Below are 21,634 nucleotides of genomic sequence, written 5' to 3'. Positions count from 1 at the left end.
GCAAAGTCAATATAAGTTAACTATTCCGATTGTTGTTCGAGAAAACTCACTTTAATGGCATAAAATTCAAAATTATAATTAAGGTGTTTATAAGCGTAACAAAATCATACATGAGGAATATGATGTGGTGAGTATTATTGAATACCTATAAGGATGTGTTAAGTCAAGGTGCCCCACAATACTTAACAAGTGGGTGATAAATGTCTACCTGAATAAACGTGGTTATCTATATGTATTCTGATAATAAATCAATAAGAAGATACATCGATATAGTAAAGTTATTTTAATCATGGTGGTTATCTATTTGTCTACAACTCTACATGTCTTGTGGGGCCTAGCCTCGCGTTTGCACCAAAATTGGTTTAAGGGCTAGGTTAACTATAATGTCGGTATAATATCCCATACCATTTCTAAGATAAAAAATGTGTAATAAAATGATCCATCATTCAATACATGTTTAATTTCATCTTATTACTATTATGTCAAATTGAGTACATTATACACCCGAATATAAAATGGATAATTTGGTTGACACTTGAAACTCGATTCGTTGACCCCTAACTTGCCGGGTTAGTGGGACTCATTAGTCAGGAGAATGGGTGTAGTAATCGTGCATCGTTTAACCCATTTCACACACATGGTTTATGCGTAGATCTTGGAACTTATTACATCTACCATCATTTTCCAATAATAATATTCAATTATTCATATTTCCTACTAATTAAACAATCAATACTCCGTATTATACCCCATGAATTAGATCAAAATTTGCAGAAATTAACTCCAAACCCAATCTGTACATTGTCATATATTTGTCAGAGTGAGGTTTAGGAGAGGAGAGAGAAAGTGTGATCTCAACTGAAACTGCAAAAGAGTCAAGAAAATCAAAATGGGATGTTCATTTTCTGGTCTAAATGCACTATATGATGCTGTTAATGGAGGTGGAGATGTTTGGATCAATGAAAATAGATTCAAGATCGTAAGACAGCTTGGTGAAGGTGGCTTTGCTTATGTATTTTTGGTCAAAGAAGTTGTTACCGACGCTTCTGCTGCTTCTGGGGGTCTTTCTAATAAGCTTAAAGATCCTTCTTTTCTCTCAGGTTTCTTTCAATCTACTCAATTTTCAATTGTTTGCATGTGTAATTGTGATCTTCTGAAATGGGGTTTTGGAGATTGTGCGTGTGACTGATTTTGTATGGTGATCTTATTTTTTTGAAATGGGGTTTTGGAGATTGTGAGTGTGACTGATTTTGTTTGTGTCAATTGTGTGATTGTAAAGAGAGTTACGAAGGGCAATGATGTAGACAAGATTCGATTCAAACCCATCTCATAGGTACCACCCCGAGACTTTAATTAAGGGATTGTGTGAGGTTGATATTGTATGAATTATGTGATTTTGGGGGTAATTTGCTGATTTTTTGATTGATTTGAATTTTGATTTGTGGGTTTATGACTTATGAGGAATTTTGATCTTAATATGGTTAACAATGTAAGAGTTGTATTGAAATTGTGATGATTTGTAATTTTTTGTCCGTTTGATTTCGATTTGTTAATATGTGATGTAAATTGGAAATGAACTTTGTTTTAGATGATGGGACTTATGCTATGAAGAAAGTATTGATTCAAAACAATGAGCAGCTGGACTTGGTGAGGGAGGAGATCCGTGTTTCGTCCTTGTTCACACATCCCAATCTGCTTCCCCTTCTTGATCATGCTATCATCAAAGTCAAGGTAATCAACTGCGTTTAGGTCCTTCTTTTTTCTCCTCCCTTGAGCTTTATACTTCGTATATGCTATCAATCTGGAATACAAGGTGTTGAAACTTGAAACTTGATAGCATGTATGCATGTATATAAATAAATAAAGTATTTTAAAACCACAATCAAGTATAAATTTAGTGTAAGGCTTCTTCTATACTTCCTGGAAGCTGTTTTAATTTTGTTTGGAGATCGGGATAGAGTTGGGGAATTCATCATATCTACTGAGCTAAGTAGGACTGTTGTTTGGGTAGAAATTATATTTATGTACATTATTTTAGAAATGGATTTTGTGTGAGATCAATTAATCCTTTGCCAATTGCAACCTTTATAGAGATGCCTCAGGGATGCCACTTTCATTACTCTAGGACAGTTATTTTAGTCTTATCTTTCTTCTATGCAATTATGCATGGTAAGTGCTCAATCCAAGTTTTGTTGTGCTATTTTAGTATTACTTGTTTGTCTCTGAAGGAAACTAATTAAATTCCGATTGTCTGAGAGGTGCTATCTTACGACCCCCTCCTTCTCTCAGTCTATCTTTATCTTTTTGGTGCGGTTGTTTGCTCAAAAATAGAATTAAAGAGAGTTACTATCATGTCGTAAATAGGTTTGTGATCTATTGCCCTAAGATTTAATGTCTGTTATATGGGATTTAAGAGGAGAAAACATTGGCTCATTGATAGATTCAATTTTCTGGCTTCTTTTAACATCATTTGATGATCTTATCTTATACTCATTCCTTCCTTGGTAGGAGCAGTTGGGCCTGGAAAATTTTATATAGTCATAGGATAAACACTCTCTATCCTCTTCAACTCCATTTTTTTCTGTCAAAATTTACATCTATAATCGCATCTCAATTCATGGTTTTACTTTTTTTTTTTTTTTCTAAATTTTAGGTCGTGATGGTCTGAGTTTTGAACTTCTTGTAATGTTTCTGTTTTGATTATGGGAACTAATAAATCAAGAATTTCAAGATTCATTTCCCGGACTATGGTGACAGGTTTCTCCTGTAACAAACTGTGAAGTGTTTTAGGGTTGAGAAAGTAACAATCCATATGTGGATCAATGTTGATGTTCGTTTCTAGTGTTTTTTTTCATAAATTAAAAAGGACGTCTCTATCTTTGGCTAGTGCATGTTGATATGCTTGAGAATTCAAACTTAAGACGTGATTTTTTTTTTTTTTTAAATTTATTATTTTTTTTTTAATGCCATGAGTGGGATTGCTTGTTTATTAAACTATTATAGGTTTAATTGTAGGGACTGTTCTGTTTCCTTGATAATTTCTAAATGAGTAACTTGTGAGATATTATGTCTATCCAATGAAAATGAAGTTCAAGGGTAAAGAAACAGGCCCATGTGGAATTTTTGGAGCTTTATATTCTTTTTCAATGTGCAAACAATTGCATTTTCATCAGCTTTCTGTTCTTACCCTTGGTTGCTGTATAGTAAAGTTGCTGATCATGGTTTCAATCTTGTAGCATTGTGATGTTCTCTCAGTTTTGCAGATTGTGCATCTGTATATTCTATCTACAATTATCTTTAACTATTTGTTTGCATTGATTAGGCCACTCAAGAACAATCTTGGAATCATGAAGCGTACCTGTTATTCCCAGTACATTTGGATGGAACTTTGCTGGACAATTCAACTGCGATGAAAGCTAATAAGGAGTTCTTTTCGACTGTGGATGTCCTCCAAATATTTCGTCAGGTGAAGTAGAATTGCATTGATTAACAACTTTCTGAGCATATTATAGCAGTTGCCTGAAGATCCTCTGTTCTAGGGAGAACTTGTGGTTTCTGATGTTCTCGTGATTTCTCGTTCTTTATAATTTTCTTATTATGATGCAAGTGATAGTTTAAATAGTAAATAGCCTTTTTCTTGAGATTCAGCATGAGCATCGATGCTAGAGATTTTGGCTTTCTTACTTTGTACAGCCTTTGTTTTTTTAGATGATATGTTTTTGCTTTTGCACTATCCACAAACTCTACTTTGACTACCATTTATGGTTTATAGTTAAGAAAATACAGTCATGTGGGGTCTTGTTAGATTCCTCTTAATTTTTTTATTTATTATTATTTTTTTCAAAATATCAACTTTTTATAAGTTTTACTTATTATCATTAAAGATTTTGTGATTGAACTTTTGCATTGGCAAACATGACTAAAGAAACATGTCAACTAAAATGAAATGGAAAAAGTAATGAAGTATTAGTTACAAACTGTGCTAATAAACCCTAATCACCTTTTCCTCATTTTCTAATTACCGAACTTGCAAAACTATAGATTTTATGACCCAAACGACATATTGTGCTGTGCATAGGTTTGTAATTTTATTGAAGTACATGTTTCTCAGCTTTGTGCAGGACTGAAGCACATGCATCATTTTGATCCTCCATATGCACATAATGATGTCAAACCTGGGAATATTTTAATCACACACAGAAAGGGTCAGGCACCTCGGGCTATATTGATGGACTTCGGAAGTGCCCGTCCTGCTCGAAAGCAAATTCAGTCACGTGCAGAAGCTTTGCAGCTTCAGGTGCTTCCTTTTTTTCATCAATCATTTTCATTCCCTGTTCTTCTATCAGTTTTTATTTCATGTATATGTTTATTTAGTTCATATTTCTCATAAGTAGCTGATGTTGAATGAGACCTCTAGTTAATTTTTTACCTTGTCTTGTGACACTTTAAAGCTTTTTAATCACATCTAGAGGATCATTGCTCTAATGACCTAACCTTCTTTAATTTTCCAAAGTTGAATTTATAGGATAACTGAAGCCTAAATTACATCACTAAATCATCTTTTGTCTTCTTGCTTTGGCAACTATCTGTATTTCTTTGAACTTGACCGTTGTATTGTTCTTCATATTATTCCATGAGTTGTAACTTTATAAATTAAAATTTTCGAGCACCTCCTGGGTCCTGGCTTTAGGCTGAAGTGGGATGGTTTTTTGATGTCAATGTTTCCATTTAATCAATTAACCTTTGGAGCTGTCTAGTAAATGTGCATTATTGTTTTATTTGGGAATATTAGTAATCATAGTAGCCCAATCTAAAGGTGCTTGTATGATATGTTACAAATGGAAAGTAGTAGATCATGACATCAAGCTAAAGCAAGAAGCCAAACTAACCTATACAACTATCTGGAGTTAGGCTATTTAGAGTAGACCCTTGACCAAGTGCATGCTTGCCTTAAATAGTCTTAATATGTGCATTTTGTGCTGTGTAACAGCATAAGCTATTGAGTTTTCAAACATTTGAAACATAAGAGAAGAGCTTTTTAAAGAGTGGAGTTATCTACTAGATTTACCTCCTTGTGGCAACAAATTATCAGGAAATTAATCTCTCTTCTAGTTCTTTTGCATCTTCCATTATGTCCCCAACAAAGTAGTTTCATAAATGTTGCATACCTTGTATTGTCCTCCTTCTGAGTATGAAACCTCATAGTTTCCCGTACTTATTAAAGTATCAGGGGCACTTGTTTCTCCGTTGTATAATCTATTATGCATGCATGAGAGGCAGGGTTGCTAGTATTTTGCTGTCTAGTATTGGTGGAATTCCCTTTCTGATTGGATCTGGTGATAAAAAATTTTCATCTATATAATCATTATAGCTAGGTTTATAAACATCATCTTATGTAGCGTAATTGTCCGTATACATTAGGGTTATGATAAGGGCTGAGATGTGGTTGGACTAGGACTAGGTTCTCTGCACTTATAATCCTGTTCTTGATTGTACTTAAAAAATTGGGATACATTTTGCAGGAATGGGCAGCTGAACACTGTTCTGCCCCTTTTCGTGCTCCTGAGTTGTGGGATTGTCCAAGTCAGTGCAATATCGATGAAAGAACTGATATATGGTCACTAGGATGCACTTTGTACGCAATAATGTAAGTACCATATTTAACACACAGTTTTGGCCTTCTCTGTGAAGATCCTTATGTGACTCATTCATCAATATCTTTACTTTGATTACCATATTGCAACTTGCTGTCTGGTTTCTGTTAATTTTATGGAGTAAAGTTTGCTTCTTGATCCTGTTGCATCAAGTTTCCGCTAGATTTCATTGTGTTTATGATTTTTTCAGAGAGTAAACGGAGTACCTTTACAATTACAATGTAGGAATAACCCAATTAAAAGTGGGAAAATGAGAGAGAAATCTGACTATTTGAATATTTCTGAAGAACCAAGTAAATGGATTTTGAATGATAATATGTTCAGCAAAAGGAAACATCATTTGTCACCTCACCTATGCTGCTATTTGCAGGTATGGTGTCTCGCCCTTTGAGTATGCGTTGGGAGAATCTGGTGGAAGCCTACAATTGGCCATTGTAAATGTTCAGATAAAATGGCCAGCCGGACCAAAGCCGCCATATCCTGATACACTTCACCAGTTTGTGACATGGATGCTTCAGCCTCAAGCTGCTGTTCGACCACGCATTGATGATATCATCATTCATGTTGACAAGTTGATATCCAAGTACTCTGATTAGCTCCAAACATCTATTGGCGGCCGTCAAACTCAAACTTGTATGCACAGGTGTATCTTGAATGTTTTTCTTTTATACAAATTATTCTGGTCATTAGACGCATTACAGCTTAGTAAATTCTGTGTTTGACAAAGGGTTATCAATTGCTCTTATCTTACTTTGTCTAATACTCCGTATAAGTTAGTATTTATATAGATAATTTTTTTGGCGATAGATGTTTTTGTGTAGTAGATTCAATGTCATTCGTAAACGTTATGTACTGTTTTACTAGTACTATAGTCTGTTACAGTATACTGAAGCTTATATAAAAGGTATTGCTTGGACAATATCACTCAAACTAGTATTAGGAGCTGTGAATTTGCCTCAGCTCATGATAAATTGATGTTTTCTTCTTTGTACAATGTACCAGTATCTGATTACTTATCCTAGTGCACTTTTTCCATGGGAGAATTGTGTATTTGCAGAATTCAGAGCAGAAGAGCCAAGAAACTATATTCCATGATTGTTGCCCCAATTAGGTGGGGATGGAAGAAGATTATATTGAGGGGTGAAGGGTGATGATGGGGATAAAAATTGTACTCATCACGGGTGTTGGAGCGAGTAGATTTTATGATTTAAAGATCCGCGCAACCTGAAATTCAATTGATATAAATGTCATTTATTTTATTTTGACATAGGCTTAATTTGCACAAACAAGGTTTACTAGTTACTAAGCACACCGCCATGCTAAAACAATAGGATTATTAAGATAGGGCTGCAAACAATCTAAGTCTAGTTTTATTTTGATCAAACTAAGCTTAATAAGAATTATTAGTGTTTGAGCTCTCTCAAAACGAGCTTTTAAAAATCTTGTTAGAATACTCTTTTGAGATTTCCTTAAAAAAAAAAAAAATACTCTTCTAAGATATTAAAATTGAGTAATAAGAATTTTTGTTTTTTTTCTTTTTTTGAAAAAGAACCTTAAACTTATTAGGCCATGTTCACTTCACCTTATAAAAATAATATTTAGTAAAAATAATTGCAGTTCTGCAAAAATAATTTCAGTTCAGTAAAAATAATTTCAGTTCAGCAAAAATCAATAAACCTAAAGAAGAAATATAATAGAAAATCAGTAAAAATAATTTCAATTCAATAAAATTAATTTCAATTCAGTAAAAAATAATTTTAGTCCAGCAAAAATAAGGTGAAGAGAATGGGGCCTTAATCCAATGAAAATAAAACAAATTTTAAGTAAAATTATTGGTTCTAAAATAATCCTAAATAAAGGTATAGGATTATAAAACGAACCTTAAAATTGAACCTCAACCTAAACTCAAACCTGAACATGAACCCTTTACCCTCAAGCCAAATCTAGCCAGCCCAAATCTTAAACCTCCCTGAAAAACCAACCTGAACTGAACGAAACAAATCAAACAATCACAAAGAATGTTCACCAACGACAAACGGCAAGCAGAGAGAACAGGCAAATACGGCACACCAAGACAACAACACCTTCAACAACTCATCACCCAATTCCAAAACCCCACCATTTCCAACGATTCCAAAGAAAAAATCGTCGCTAATCTCGCCAACTTCTCATACGACCCTTACAACTACGCCATTCTTCGAGAACTCAACGTCTTAGAGCTTTTCATCGACTGCTTAACTGAGCCTAATGAACGTCTCATTGAGTTTTCCGTCGGTGGGATCTGCAACGCCGTCGCTGACCCACAAAATGCTAAGATTGTTTGTGATTGCGGCGGTGTTGCGGCGTTGATTGAGTGTCTTTCGAGTCCGGTGAGGAATACGGTCAAGTATGCGATTGCGGGGTTGTATTATTTAGTTGATTTGGTTGATTTGAAAGAGAAGGATAATGTTGTGGATTTGATTGGGAAGTATTCTCAGGTTGATGGGTTTGCTAATCTTGCTCAGGCTTTGTTGGATAAGATTTCGGAAACTTAAATTTGATGTTGAGGTAATTTTTTTCCCTTTTTTTTTGGTAGTAGTAATTTCAATGGTTTGATATAGTGTTAAAATTTTAATTTTGGATTTGAATTTTGTTATAGTTTGTTGAAATTGATGATGATTTTGTGGATTTAGGATATTAGAAATTGTGGGGTTTTTGTGGGAAGTTTGATGGTGTTGATTTCTTTGTGAATTTTGATTTCTGGGTATGAATAATTAGGGCTCGTAAATTATCGGTAAAGTAAACCTGATTAGTTTAAGTATAACTAATTTCATTTCTGTAATCCGAACTGAAATCCAGTAGTGATGAAGGGTCCTTAGTGGTTTATTTTTGGTTTCCTAGAGTGTGAACAGTGAGTTGATTGAAAAATGAGATCAGTTTTGATGATGAGGCTTATGCTTGAGTGAAGCTATTGATTCCATAGTATCCATACTATGAATAGCTGGGATTGATTAGGGAAATGATCCATCTTTCTTCGTCATTCGCTCATTCCAATTTGTCCCCCTTTCTTGATCATGGTCTTTCAATGTCTAGGTGATTAGCTACCTTTTAGCTGCTTCTACTTCCCATTCTCCAAGATTTAAGAATGCTGTAAATCCATAACACGTGCTTATTTATCACAATGCAGCCAGTCTGCCATATGTTGAAACTTGAATAACTGTGGAACACTATCGTAAGTTGCTGTGCCTTAGACCTCTTTGTTGTATACTTCTCTAGGAAACAGGCTTCTGGGATGTTATCTAACATGCTTTTGTTGAATGTCATGGGTCAGAGGCCTTTTTGGGTATGTTGCATTTATTAAAATTGTGTGGAGAGTGTTGGTGGTGTAATGGTACAATGGAGTAAGGGCTGCTGTAAAATGGATTCTTAGCTTGCACATCATAGATCTTTGTATAGCTTAGCTGAATAACATCCCAATCTCCGTTGTAGGCTATTATATATTGCTTACTAGTTACATCTATTGAATAGCTTGTCATATTTACGTCAAAGGTAGGGCAGTCAAAAAGGAACCATATCAATATATCAGCCATTTATAACATAGCTTCCCTGTATATATTATAAACAACCAACTGCATAAGGGGAAACCTTCAGTAAGCTGCAAACTTTGGACTTGGTTTCTTCTCATAATAATATTACTGTAATAATACCTCCCAGATCACTTAATCCTCACTGCAAACTTATCTCACCTAAAAATCACTTAATCCTCCCAGATCACTTCTCAACTTTTTATGACTTTTACTTATTGATAATTAAAGATATTAGTGGTCAAAGTTTGCACGACAAGCGTAAAAAGTCAAATTAAGTAGATTTAAGAGAAACGGAGGTAGTATTTTGAAACTTTATTTGCTTTAAGCTCTTGTTTTTATGCGTGGTGTCTTACATTTTGTTTCTAAGAAGAGTTCTCATTCATAGGCAGTAAATCACTTTTACAGGAAGGAGGCCCTTATGATTTGTCACATCCGTGCGCTTAATGCCAATAGTGACTGATATCTTCAGAATATTAGTGACCAGGGAAAGAAGGGACAAAAGACTACTGTTCTTGCCATTGCTTCATAACAAACTAAGTGGATTAAGCCAATGTGATAAAGTGAATGTATATGGTGTCATCTCGAAGTGGATTAAATAGAAGAGAGTTGATGATGCAAGATTACTGGATCGTTGTATTTGTTGGTGTCTTCAAGAAAATTTCAAGCATGTTATGGTTCTGTCATTACTGAAGCATCATCCTTATAGAGTGTTTGAAATGGATGATCTCTCTTCATTATCTTGTTTGATTTGGAAGTTGAAGGTGATCATGTACTGATAGCAGCTTCAGCTATGATGGAAAGCAGAGAAGGGAAACTTGTTGCTGTAATGCATCAGGGCCATCAGCTCAACGAAAATGTTAAGGAGTTTGTAAAGCAGTTCTATCCAACAATATTCATCAGTTGATGGAGAGAAATTAAAGTGCTATTGAATCCTTAAGAGAAGAACAATAAATATACATGTTCAATCGTTCACAATTTTAAGATGGAAATTATTGAAGCTTTTGCCTAGATTTTATTTTTTTGTTTTTATTTTTTACGAAAGAAATAATATCATTAATAAATAGCCATATGACATCTATAATAATAAAGATTTGTGAACCACAAATTTAGAGAAATTTGCACAATTTTTCCGATCACAATCATAACTAATTTGCATATTTGGCATAGCTCATGCTCTACTGCTTCAATCTTGACGCAAAATAATTTTAGTTGTCTTTGCATCTTTTCAAGTAGAGACCTTCGCAATTTGCGCTGATGTTTTGATCGTAGAGTTGATGACAACCCTAAACCCATGAATCCAAATCACCTTCCCAATTATAATCAGAACCCTAAAAAAACAAAATTCTCATGAGGGAGGAGAGAGAAGAAAGAAAATGAGGTGCTTTTAAGCTTTTACCTAGATTAATGCAGCTTTAACTTGTTAAAACAATTTTAGAGTCCTTCCCAACGCATTGGTATAAAATGAATTTCATCAAGAAAATTAAATTTCATTAAGAAAATTACATTCTTTTCAATTGTGACAAGTCATTGATCTCTACTCCTAAGCAAGGAGTTTGTGTATACTACACTTCAAATTAATACCGAAAAAAAAAGACGCACTGTATTCATATAGATCATACAAATACGGAATATTCATTAACATAAGTATGATATTCCACATGTTACTCAATTGAAGTGAACAAAAGTAATCCTACTTTGATATATACTGTAAGAAATTGTAAAGGTCGAAATCTGAATCGGTTACTTTAAAACCTAGTCGGATCGAATCAGGTCAGGTGATAGAATTTTTAATATAAGTAGTATATGAAGTATGTTTAATTATTTATATACAGTGTTAACTAGTAACGAGTGTGAGAGCACAACTGCATTTACTTGGGAGTAGAAGGATTCCTTATCTCCCCTCTATTAAAATTATTGATCTGCAAAGCTAGACCGACTTTATTAGAGATACTGTTGTAGTAGAATCTTTCATTTTACCTTAAAAAAAAAAAAAAAAAAAACCGAAGTTTTAATTTCCTTGATGTAAGAGTGTCGACGTGGAGGAATATGTAACCTTCCTGAACTCATCATCCTCTTTCATCCTCCCCACTCATTCAAATACCAAACTTCCAATACCAGAAATCAAACACCTCACTTCACTTCACAAGCTCTGCTCTGCTACAACAATGGCGAAACTCCTTCATTCATCTCCTCGCTTCCACTCAATCCACCGCCATAGCTTCCACCTTCTCTCCACTCTCTCTCCTCCACCTCCACTTCCTCTCTCTTCCCCCATCATCTTCTCTCCCTCCCACTTTCTCTCTCCTCCTCCTCCTTCTTCCTCCTTTTCTCTCTCCTCCAACACCTCTCTCTCCTTCTGCTTTCACCTCGCTCCGATTCTTCGTCGCCGCAATTTCAATTTCTCCACTAACGCTTTCGATTCCGATTCTGATTCAAAGGTTAAGGTTGAAGAAAAGCTTGATGAAGATTCTGTTAATGGCGCTCCTAACTCTGAGGAAGTTTTTCCTAGTGGTGAATTTGAATTCAAAGAATTTGGCGCTTGGAAGAGTTTTGTTGTTAAATGTCGTATGCTCATTGCTTTTCCTTGGCAACGGGTTAAGAAGGGCAGTGTTTTCACCATCAAATTGCGTGGCCAGGTTTATTTCCCCATCTTTTAATTATTTATTATTTTCTCCAGATTTCCTTTATTTTAATTTCGGAATGAATGACAAAATCACGCAATCATATAGTGTTGTTTAATGATTATTAAATGCTTAACTAGTTTTTGGGCTCGAGCAATGTCTCGAGTTATTGCATGATCAATTATATGTTTAAAACAAAAATGTAATGCGCAAAGTCTTACTTAATGTGTTGATTTTCAGATTCTTGTAATGATATTTGTGTGTGTTTTTTGAAGTTCAGATTTCTGATCAACTGAAATCTCGGTTTTCGCAAGGGTTGTCTCTGCCACAAATATGTGAGAATTTTATAAAGGCAGCTTATGATCCTAGGATTTCTGGGGTTTATCTTCATATTGAATCTTTGAATTGTGGATGGGGTAAAGTTGAGGAAATTCGGAGGCATATTTTGGATTTCCGGAAGTCAGGTGAGCATATTGGGTCACGTTCTTTGTGTTTGTGTGTATAATACTATAATTCTTTGTTTTTCGATGCTGATTGTTTATTACAACTAACAATGGATAGCAATTAGCACAATGCATTAGGTGTCCACTTGAGCTTGCTAGGTGTTTCTTGATAAAGTTTAGAAAGATAAGAGAAATTTGGCCTTAGTTTATTACTTTGCGAATTATAAAAGGACTTGTTCTATGAAAGTTAAGGAATGACTGGTATTTATTTGGCTTAAGTACCAATTCCACGAAAATGGAATGTGAATGTCACATCCGTATATAATAAAGAGGATGAAGCTGGTTGAACGATTAAAGGACTTGTTTGGTTGCTCCTAGAGCCTAGGATGGCTAGCAGCGGCACTGCAGCCTGTAAAGACCTTCCATGGATCTCGTGCTAACTTTGTGCTAACTGCAGACTGTAAAGACCTTTAAAGACTTTCCACACTTATGTGACTGGAGCCTGTAAAGACCTTCCATGGATCTCGTGCCAACTTTGTGCTGATCTTCATTCTTTTACCTTTAAAGACCTTCCACATTTATGTGACTGCAGCCTGTAAAGAAAGACCTGCCATGGATCTCGTGCTAACTTTGTGCTGATCTTCATCCTCTTACCTTTAAAGACCTTCCACATTTATGTGATTGTTGCTTTTGCAGGAAAGTTTGTCGTGGGGTATCTTCCAACATGTGGAGAGAAAGAGTATTATCTAGCTTCTGCCTGTGAAGAGGTATATGCACCTCCAAGCGCTTATTTTCGGCTGTATGGTTTGGCTGTTCAAGCATCATTTCTTGGAGGTATGTTTTGTTTGGCATTGCTTACTTTTTGTGCTCTTGATTTGCAATTAATACTCTCTTGGGAACATCTTTCTCTAGTAGAATTCATATATGATTGTGTGCATGTTGAGTATAAACCTTTTGCTAAAGAAAATTATATTGTTACAGTTCTTGTTTCAATCAATTTGTACCTATGGCTCTTCTTTGTGGATTTTTTTTTTTTCCATGAATATAGCTAGGATTATTTATTGTCATGCAATCATGCACTGTTTAGCATTGACAATTTAATCTCTGCATTCAGGTATCTTTGAGAAAGTAGGTATTGAACCACAGGTTGAGAGGATTGGGAAGTTTAAAAGTGCTGGAGACCAGCTTACACGCAAATCTATATCTGAAGAAAATCGAGAGATGTTGACTACATTGCTTGATAATATCTATGGAAATTGGCTTGACAAAATTTCGGCTGCTAAAGGTGATTTGCCATTGTCTGCTTACACTTGATTATAAAAGCCATCTTAATCATGGGCTGACATGACAAAAAATGCTTTACAGTTTCTGTACTGGAACTTCTGTACAGGAAAAAACAAAGATGATGTTGAGAAGTTCATCAATGAAGGAGTATACAAAATTGAAAGGCTTAAAGAGGAGGGATGGATAACAAATATTAATTACGATGATGAGGTATGAAACCACTGCTTATTAGAGACCTTTTTCTTTAGACTTTGGAGTTCATGAAATAACAAATCTTTTTCTAGTTCATAATAATAGCTTATCATCCATCATAACACTTCATTTCCAGCTACATGCCAATCATCTTTTGCTTTCATTACCACAAATGACACACTTAGTCATGTTTATGTAGGTTGTTTCGATGTTGAAAGAAAGATTGGGGATTGAGAAGGAAAAGAAACTCCCCATGGTTGATTACAGGTATATATTTGTTTATTACGTAGTATTTATTTTTGTATAAAGAAGAAAAATGTCATACATATACATATGTGTCACACTTAATACAAAATATCTCTGTGGATTTTACTTGTGACATGGATGGAAGTGATTACGAGCTTGTAAGTAGGTGAAATTGGGCTCATTTTTTATGTCCTAGAATATGATTTTGAATGGTTACGGTTTTAAAAATAAAATGATTCCTTAAAAAACTTAGAAAAGGAGTGTTCTCAATTTCTCATACATGGAAATTATCCTCGATGATTTAATAACTTCTATAGTACATAATTGATTCTAAAGCCAAGAAATTAGATAACATTAGATTAGATTTTCATTTCAGAATTTATCTCTATCTTTCCACTGTAGGAGTAATGGGTAGGCGCTAAATCTAGTTTTATGTGGAGTTTAATTAATTTCCAAAGACCCAAATATGGTTTTTTTTTTTTTTTGGGGGGGGGGGGGGGGGGGGGGGTTGGGGGGTGGGGTATGACATGGACTTCCCTTCTCTATCTAAACAAATACAACACTAGCTAGTATCAGCACAAGCTATTTACCTGATTAAGCCACTGTTTATCTTGCCTAGTTAATTACTTAGATTACTAGGAAGGATAACATAAAGGCACATCTGATCTCAAGCTATTTATATTGATCAAGCCTCTGTTTACCTGCTTAGGTCTTCGTACACAATTCTCCCACAGATCCAATTCTTACCTTCCAAATACATTACACACTTGCTGCTATAATAGCATTATAAAATTTCCTTAAAAAATTGTCCCTTTGAAGCTTCAGCTAACTTAGATTTATAATTTGCATAGATTATTTCCCCTCCAGTTCCTATGAGTCAATTCAAGCAAAAGATGCAAGTATCTTTAACTAAACTGCCACTGGTATAACAGATGTACCTTAGTCTCCAAACATACGCCACAAAGAGGACAAAGATCATCACAGATGCTATAATTGCTAGGCTGACCTTAGTGTTCAATCTTTGAAGTTTTGAAGCCATACCGACCTGAAAGTGATTTTATGTTTTGGAATGCTTAACCTCTTCCATACCCACTTGGTCCATGTTCTTATAAAAAAATATTTTTTCAGCTTTCCAGTTAAATCTTATTTTAACCAGTTTCCTCTCAGTATTACACTTTAGTTTAGTCCCTCCATTCAGACTCAGTCAATCCAAAAGAACAGGGTCTTAGTCCATTGTTGAGAAGGAATTGATCATTTAAGAAATTGTATCCCTTCTTCATTGTGTAAGAGTTCTGTAACAGTAGTGCAACTAATTCTTTCATTAACATACATTATACAATTAAAATCACCACCACATAACCAAGCATCACTCATATTATGAGCAGTACTATTGAGCTATTGCATAATACCTCTCTGAGGGTAGCTGAGTTATGGGCATAGACTAGCGTTTTCAATAAAAAGACATCAGTACCCAGTTTTATATGCAAATGAAATTACTCATTAGTCTTGTATCTATCATCAACATCAAACATGTAGGGATTTCAGTCAGCCAAATCCAAGATTTTATTGTCACTTTACCATCATTTATTTGTGAAATTACTACAAAGAATTGGTACAATATTTTGCTATTTCTATATGAAATTTAGGTGTTTAATTCAGAAATTAAACTGTTAGAATAGACTTAAGGGCATCCAAACATACTGAATGGCATTTCACCAAAATTATTCTGCTTATCTCAATTTATCAGTGTTACTTATAATTATTGTTGGCTTATTGGCTGTACCAGAGGATTATGTGAATTTGGTGCTGGTATGCTATAAGGATATCAAATGTTATTCTTCGTTCTCTATGAAGCATGGCTTTTCTGGAATTTAAGTGGTTTTTACTTTTTATGAATTATTATTGTCTTAAGAAAGTCAAATATTGTGAAAGGCAAATGGGGAGATTAGACCTCTACATTTTCCAGTGATCTCTCTCAAGTCATATGTAGGAAATTTGGAATAAAGTCTATGACAACCCTGCCTTTTACAGGCGATACTCTGGAGTGAAAAAATGGACCCTGGGATTATCTGGAGGAAAAGAGAGGATTGCAATCATTAGAGCCTCTGGAAGCATCAGTCGTGTTCGTGGCCCTTTAAGTTCGTCTACATCAGGCATAGTTGCAGAACAGCTAATCGAGAAAATACGTAGTGTAAGAGGTATGCCTTATTTTCTTTGTCTGATTTGTCTACATCAGGCATTATTGACTTTCTTCAATGGGTTTACTTTTGTAATTGTTTCATAAATCAGATATAGGTAGCGTTCCAGAAGATAAAAATTAAGCTTTCATCTATCAATCTGTCATACCTTGTATAGTTTTTCCCTTATTGATAAGTTAGCTAATGTCCAGGAAGCAGTGCCAGTGATGGACTGAATATAGCCTAACATGTCTTTAAGATTAGTTGTATCATTAGTAGTGTGTTGATGTCCTCTATATTTCTATGAAGTAATTGTTAATTTTTTTTTCTCAAGATTGACCAGTTTGTTTGTTTGTATTAATGTTGGAATTTCTGTCCAGAATCCAAAAGATACAAAGCTGCAATAATTCGAATTGACAGTCCTGGAGGTGATGCTCTTGCTTCAGATCTGTAAGTGTATCCTATTCTTACATACAGTATATTTGTTTTTTTTTTTTTTTTTTTTTTTTTTTTTTTTTTTTTTTTTTTTGTTAATCTTGGATTCTTAATTACCCATATGTATCACACTAGAAGGCAGCTATGTTAATCAGCCTCTTCTTTTCACTGCAAGTACCCGTGTCGGACATGCCAAGTCTGTGCAACGTAGGAAGCCAGGGTTAGGTTACTGCAATTTCCAGTTAATGTATGCATAGTTGGCCTCATGGACAAATCTCTTGCTGCATATTGTACTGTGATGCCAGATGAAGTGATGAATATATCTTAGCATATCACCTAGGAAGTTGGCATCGTGCTATTTTATTTGTTTATTTTTTGCATGTAGAGAACAAGGGAAAATGACATTCAACATTTATTGTTTCAACACACAAATCAAGTTGGTAGATTGAAGACATTGGCATGCTTTATATGGTTCCTTATAATGTTGAAAAATAGAGTTAGGGGTTGAATTTGTTTTCATTGAATGACAATATGAAAATATCTAAATAGTTGAAAAATGTGCAAGTTTCTATTTAGATGGAACTCATGGACGGAGTTTCACAATGACAATATGTAAAGTTTCAAGTATAATCTAAAAAATAGATTCCAAAACTATTAAAATTATGACGTCGAAGATGATGATTTGGTTTGTGAATTCATTTCTAGTCTTCTAGATAAGTAGATAGTAGTGAAGTGTGATGTAACAACTGCGACATACTGCTTTGACACTGCAGTCTTTTAACAATATTATGACCTCTATCATGAATGAATTTTCATGTGAAAAAAGGCCCAGAAAATAATAAATACTGATATGATCACAGTTTTACATGGCATTACTGCATAATCACTTGTAAATATGTTCAGGATGTGGCGGGAGATTAGACTTTTGGCAGCCGAAAAACCTGTTATTGCATCTATGGGTGATGTTGCAGCTAGTGGGGGATATTACATGGCGATGGGAGCAGCGACTATAGTTGCAGAAAATCTTACTTTGACTGGTTCAATTGGAGTTGTCACAGGTTAGATTTTTGTATCACTTGTCCCATCAATAGGCTTCAGTAACTGATTCCTGTATCAATTGTCTCATCAATAGCAATACTCAGTAGGCTTAAGTAAATCCTCTATGCGCTTGGGATCCACCGCAAGTTACTCCCTTCAAAACTGCACTTGTTGCAGCTGATTTCTTAGAGATATATCTGAAATAGGAGGAAGCAATTCCTTAGTGTCTTGACATAGTATGTGGAACAGTCCTAAATAGTAAATGACACATTGTAAGTTGCATAGAATTGGTACAAAATTTTTGGGAGTTCAGAGGTTGATGACCATCACATTTTATAATTGTACTGCTGATCTAACCTTTCTTTTCTTCTGGTATTGACCTTCCTCTTCTTGCTTCGCAAAGAAAGGGCATAATCTTTACCTTCTTGGAAAGGTGGGTCTCGTGGGTCTGAACCAGAGTATTCTATGCCAAGATGGGATAATTTATAATACCAAGTCTCACTCTTTAATTTCTTCTTCTGCCTTTGCTAATAATATATAGAATCCAGATCCAATCATGGCTTTAAATCTCGGATGTGGTCGCGATCGTGGTAATGGTCTCGTAACCATTTTCGCAGGCAATGCGGGTGAAATGCAGCTATTGCAGCCTAATATTTCGGTTTTGGCAAGCTCAAAGTCCTTCACAATGCAGCCGAGATTTAATGTCATGGATCCAATATAAGTTGTGCAACATTTCTATCATCTAATATTGTGCATTTTTTAAGCTGAAAAGGCTATAATGATTAATAACCATTTGGCAATTCATTGGCTAGGCTTGTGAGTGATAAATTTATGTTTTGCATTAAGTTCTTCATGCTTATACTTCTCTATTTCCTGATGTTGCTGAAGCGTGAAGGATGGGTTTTGAACTGTATCTATTTGCTCCTGATCAAAATACTAACTGCAACAAATTGCTGGGGTTTTTTCCAGAGGCGTATTGATTTGTATAGTTGTTTCACAGCAGTGAACATATCTTATGGGTCAAATCAAATGTTCATGTTGATACTCAACGTCGTTTGAATGTTTGTTTGTACTCTGACCTAAAGTCCTATGCATTGATTGAAGAAATGTGATGGTTGGTAGATGCTAGAATCAAATGTTCATGTTGAAGAAATGTGTTCTTAGCTGTAACACGAAATGCACCTAATAATGTAGTTTTGTTTTACTATAGGGAAGTTCAATTTGGGAAAGCTGTATGAAAAGATTGGATTCAATAAGGAGATTATATCAAGGGGAAAGTTTGCTGAGCTCACTGCGGCAGAGCAGCGATCTTTCAGGTGAAAGCTCTTGTCTTGCATGCTTGGTTAAGGTTTCCTAAAATGAACTACGTCTGCAGATCACTAGGAAGTAGGAACTAGCTTGTCCTTTGTGCTCTACATCCTTCTTAATGTAGGTCAAGCAGATGACAATGCTACACAAGTACTTGCTAGAATAATGACAGGTTTTAATTTACAGCTTGATATGAGCATATACAAGATATATGTTTTGTATGGAAGAACGTGGTGCAATCTGTCACATAAGTGCTTGCAGATAATTCCCCAAAAAAAAAAAAAAATGTTTGTACTTTGGGATCTATTATCTGATGAATGACAAGATTTCGTAAAAAATTTTAAAAAAAACAAAACAAAAAAAAAATCTTGGCAATTGAAGTGATTGTTGGGATCTCAAAAGTGATTTTTTTTAATGAAATGTTGGAAGTTTTAGTCATTTATTTGGTAAGTAAATTAATTTTTAGATCTTCGCTCATTTGGCATCAAAGAGCAAACTTTCACTGATAGCTACAATCTTAGAAACAAATTTGATTTGTTGCTCATTCTAAAAGTAAATTTGTTATAGGCCAGAAGAAGCAGAGCTTTTTGCAAAGTCTGCCCAGCATGCTTATACACAATTTCGAGATAAAGCAGCCTATTCAAGATCAATGCCTGTAATTTTTCTACTACTAACCTTTTCTATCTTTCTTTCTTTTTTTTTTTAAATTTAACATGAGCTATTTGGATTTTACACTATCAATACAGATTATTGATTGATTTTTTTCATTTATGTATAGGTAGATAAGATGGAAGAAAATGCACAAGGAAGAGTCTGGACTGGAAATGATGCTGCTTCTCGAGGACTTGTTGATGCTTTAGGTGGAATGGGCCGTGCAGTTGCCATAGCAAAGCAAAAGGCTAACATTCCCCAAGAGCAACCGGTATTTCCTTTCTATTTTATGGCTCATACTTCTCTAATGTTTGGTGTTATCTTTACTCCCCCTTTCTTTCTTTTGTGCTGTATTTTTGTTTACTGTATTATACTTTATAATTAGCTAAATCTTGCTTTTTGCATTTAAAATTTCTATCATAGCTCTTAGTTATTGCCATCTCCGTGAAACCATAAATTCTCACTTGTGCGACAGGTATGCTTTATTGATGCCTTGTGAATTGATGCCTTGTTGGGATAATGCCTATGTATTATCGATTAACGCTGCATTTATTGAAAGACCACATCTTTATGGACCATGGCTAGTGCCCTAGTTAAATTTCACTCAAATTTTAGGGAGGAAGATATTTTTGTCAAAGATGTGGCCATGTGGCCGTACTCTTGGGAAGTAAGGCTTGTAAGCTTGGCAGACCACCAGTCCTATTTGTAGCTCAACCACATAGCCACCCTGCTTATTGAAACAAGTAGTACAAGTTTCGTAATTCAAGGAAAACAAATGCTTGAAACTTGTTTATAAGTGTTTAAATTTGGGACTTTAGCCTCCCCAACCCCCTCCTCCTCCCCCCAAAACAGCAACAGAAAAAAAGGGATACTTTTTTAAAGCACGAAGCAAGTATTTTTGTAATTAAGTGCTACCAAATGATAATGTGCTTCCAAATACCAATTACTCCGTCTCTAAAAGTTCTTCATGATATGACACTCTTTATTTTTGTTGTTGGGTGAGACAATCACCATTCAAAATAGGAAGAACTGTTTTTTCTGTGCCCATCTTATTGTTTATGCTGGTAATAATGCAGGTGACACTGGTTGAAGTGTCGAGACCATCCCCTTCGTTGCCGGAGATTTTGAGTGGCATAGGGGGTACTATTGTTGGGGTGGACAGAACTCTAAAAGTACTACTTGAGGAGTTGACATCTATGGAGGGAATCCAGGCAAGAATGGATGGGATCATCTTTGAGAAACTGGGCGAAGCATCGAATGCAAATCCTATCATAAATATACTGAAGGACTATTTAGGCTCATATTAAAACTCGATTCTGACTGAGCTCTAGGATCAACTATCTCTTCTTTAGACAAAAGTGTTACATGAAATCATTTATATGAAGAAAAAAAAAAAGTGTAAAGCTACCTGCCATAGCAATCCAATGTTAGATACACCACAGCTTCTGTAAATTGCACTTGTGATAGAAATTTTTACTGGAACTTGCTTGTATTGTTTTATAGCAAGAGGGTAATACGATATTTTTCATTGTGTTGCATTCTTTTACCACAACTGTCATGTGACTTGTACTGCTGTGTTTATTAATCATATTGTACTTCTATACTGTGATACTGAACTCTTGTATCTATCTGTTTATGGAGAATGTGTATGTTATGGGAAAAATTAGCACCCTAAGACAATCTAAATCATATGATTGGATCTACGTTGTATCTCACATGAATAGCTTCTTTGTTCTCTTAAGGTTTACATTTGCAATTCTAGTAAATTTACATTGATTCCTATATAAGCATACAGTTAAAACTATCATTAAATTATAAATGCGACTCTCCAAGAGTTGAAATTTATGTAATAGTAATAATTTTTAATTTATGTATTTTAAAAATAAAATGTTTATACATATTGGTAGGTAGATAATCTTTCTTTGAATGGGTATATCCTTGAATGTATTATACAAAAAGTCAAAAAGTAATTCATGTACGAGTACAAATTAAAACTGAGACAGAGTACGTAGGAAAAGG

At 34.8% G+C, this 21,634-nt stretch overlaps 3 protein-coding genes across 4 annotated transcripts; all 3 read left to right on the top strand.

The window, feature by feature from the left end:
- Positions 1–717: 717 nt before the first annotated feature.
- LOC145568544 (uncharacterized) lies at positions 718–6,584 on the top strand. Its single transcript, XM_081627968.1, has 6 exons — positions 718–1,100; positions 1,589–1,731; positions 3,323–3,466; positions 4,112–4,297; positions 5,523–5,647; positions 6,025–6,584. The coding sequence occupies exons 1-6, from the start codon at positions 890–892 to the stop codon at positions 6,248–6,250; spliced, it is 1,035 nt and encodes a 344-aa protein (XP_081484094.1). The 5' UTR covers positions 718–889; the 3' UTR covers positions 6,251–6,584.
- A 1,010-nt stretch (positions 6,585–7,594) lies between these two features.
- Positions 7,595–10,228, top strand: LOC145568543 (uncharacterized). 2 transcript variants are annotated; one of them, XM_081627967.1, is made up of 2 exons: positions 7,595–8,201; positions 9,606–10,228. In XM_081627967.1, the coding sequence occupies exon 1, from the start codon at positions 7,673–7,675 to the stop codon at positions 8,186–8,188; it is 516 nt and encodes a 171-aa protein (XP_081484093.1). In that variant the 5' UTR covers positions 7,595–7,672; the 3' UTR covers positions 8,189–8,201; positions 9,606–10,228. The 2 variants fall into 2 exon arrangements, with proteins under 2 accessions (XP_081484093.1, XP_081484092.1); XM_081627966.1 differs by having other exon boundaries at positions 7,600–8,201; positions 9,626–10,228.
- Positions 10,229–11,385: 1,157 nt separating this feature from the next.
- LOC145567377 (serine protease SPPA, chloroplastic-like) lies at positions 11,386–21,231 on the top strand. Its single transcript, XM_081626640.1, has 13 exons — positions 11,386–11,856; positions 12,122–12,305; positions 12,981–13,118; positions 13,399–13,569; positions 13,675–13,778; positions 13,960–14,027; positions 16,038–16,204; positions 16,564–16,633; positions 17,522–17,676; positions 18,867–18,972; positions 19,532–19,619; positions 19,743–19,886; positions 20,692–21,231. Exons 1-13 carry the CDS (start codon positions 11,386–11,388, stop codon positions 20,920–20,922), a joined length of 2,097 nt encoding a protein of 698 aa, XP_081482766.1. The 3' UTR covers positions 20,923–21,231.
- The last annotated feature ends 403 nt before the right edge of the window (positions 21,232–21,634 follow it).

This window comes from Chenopodium album, chromosome 11 (genome assembly GCF_948465745.1).
Source record: "Chenopodium album chromosome 11, dcCheAlbu1.1, whole genome shotgun sequence".
Taxonomy (NCBI): Eukaryota; Viridiplantae; Streptophyta; class Magnoliopsida; order Caryophyllales; family Amaranthaceae; genus Chenopodium; species Chenopodium album.
This window is presented reverse-complemented; position numbering and strand designations above follow the sequence as displayed.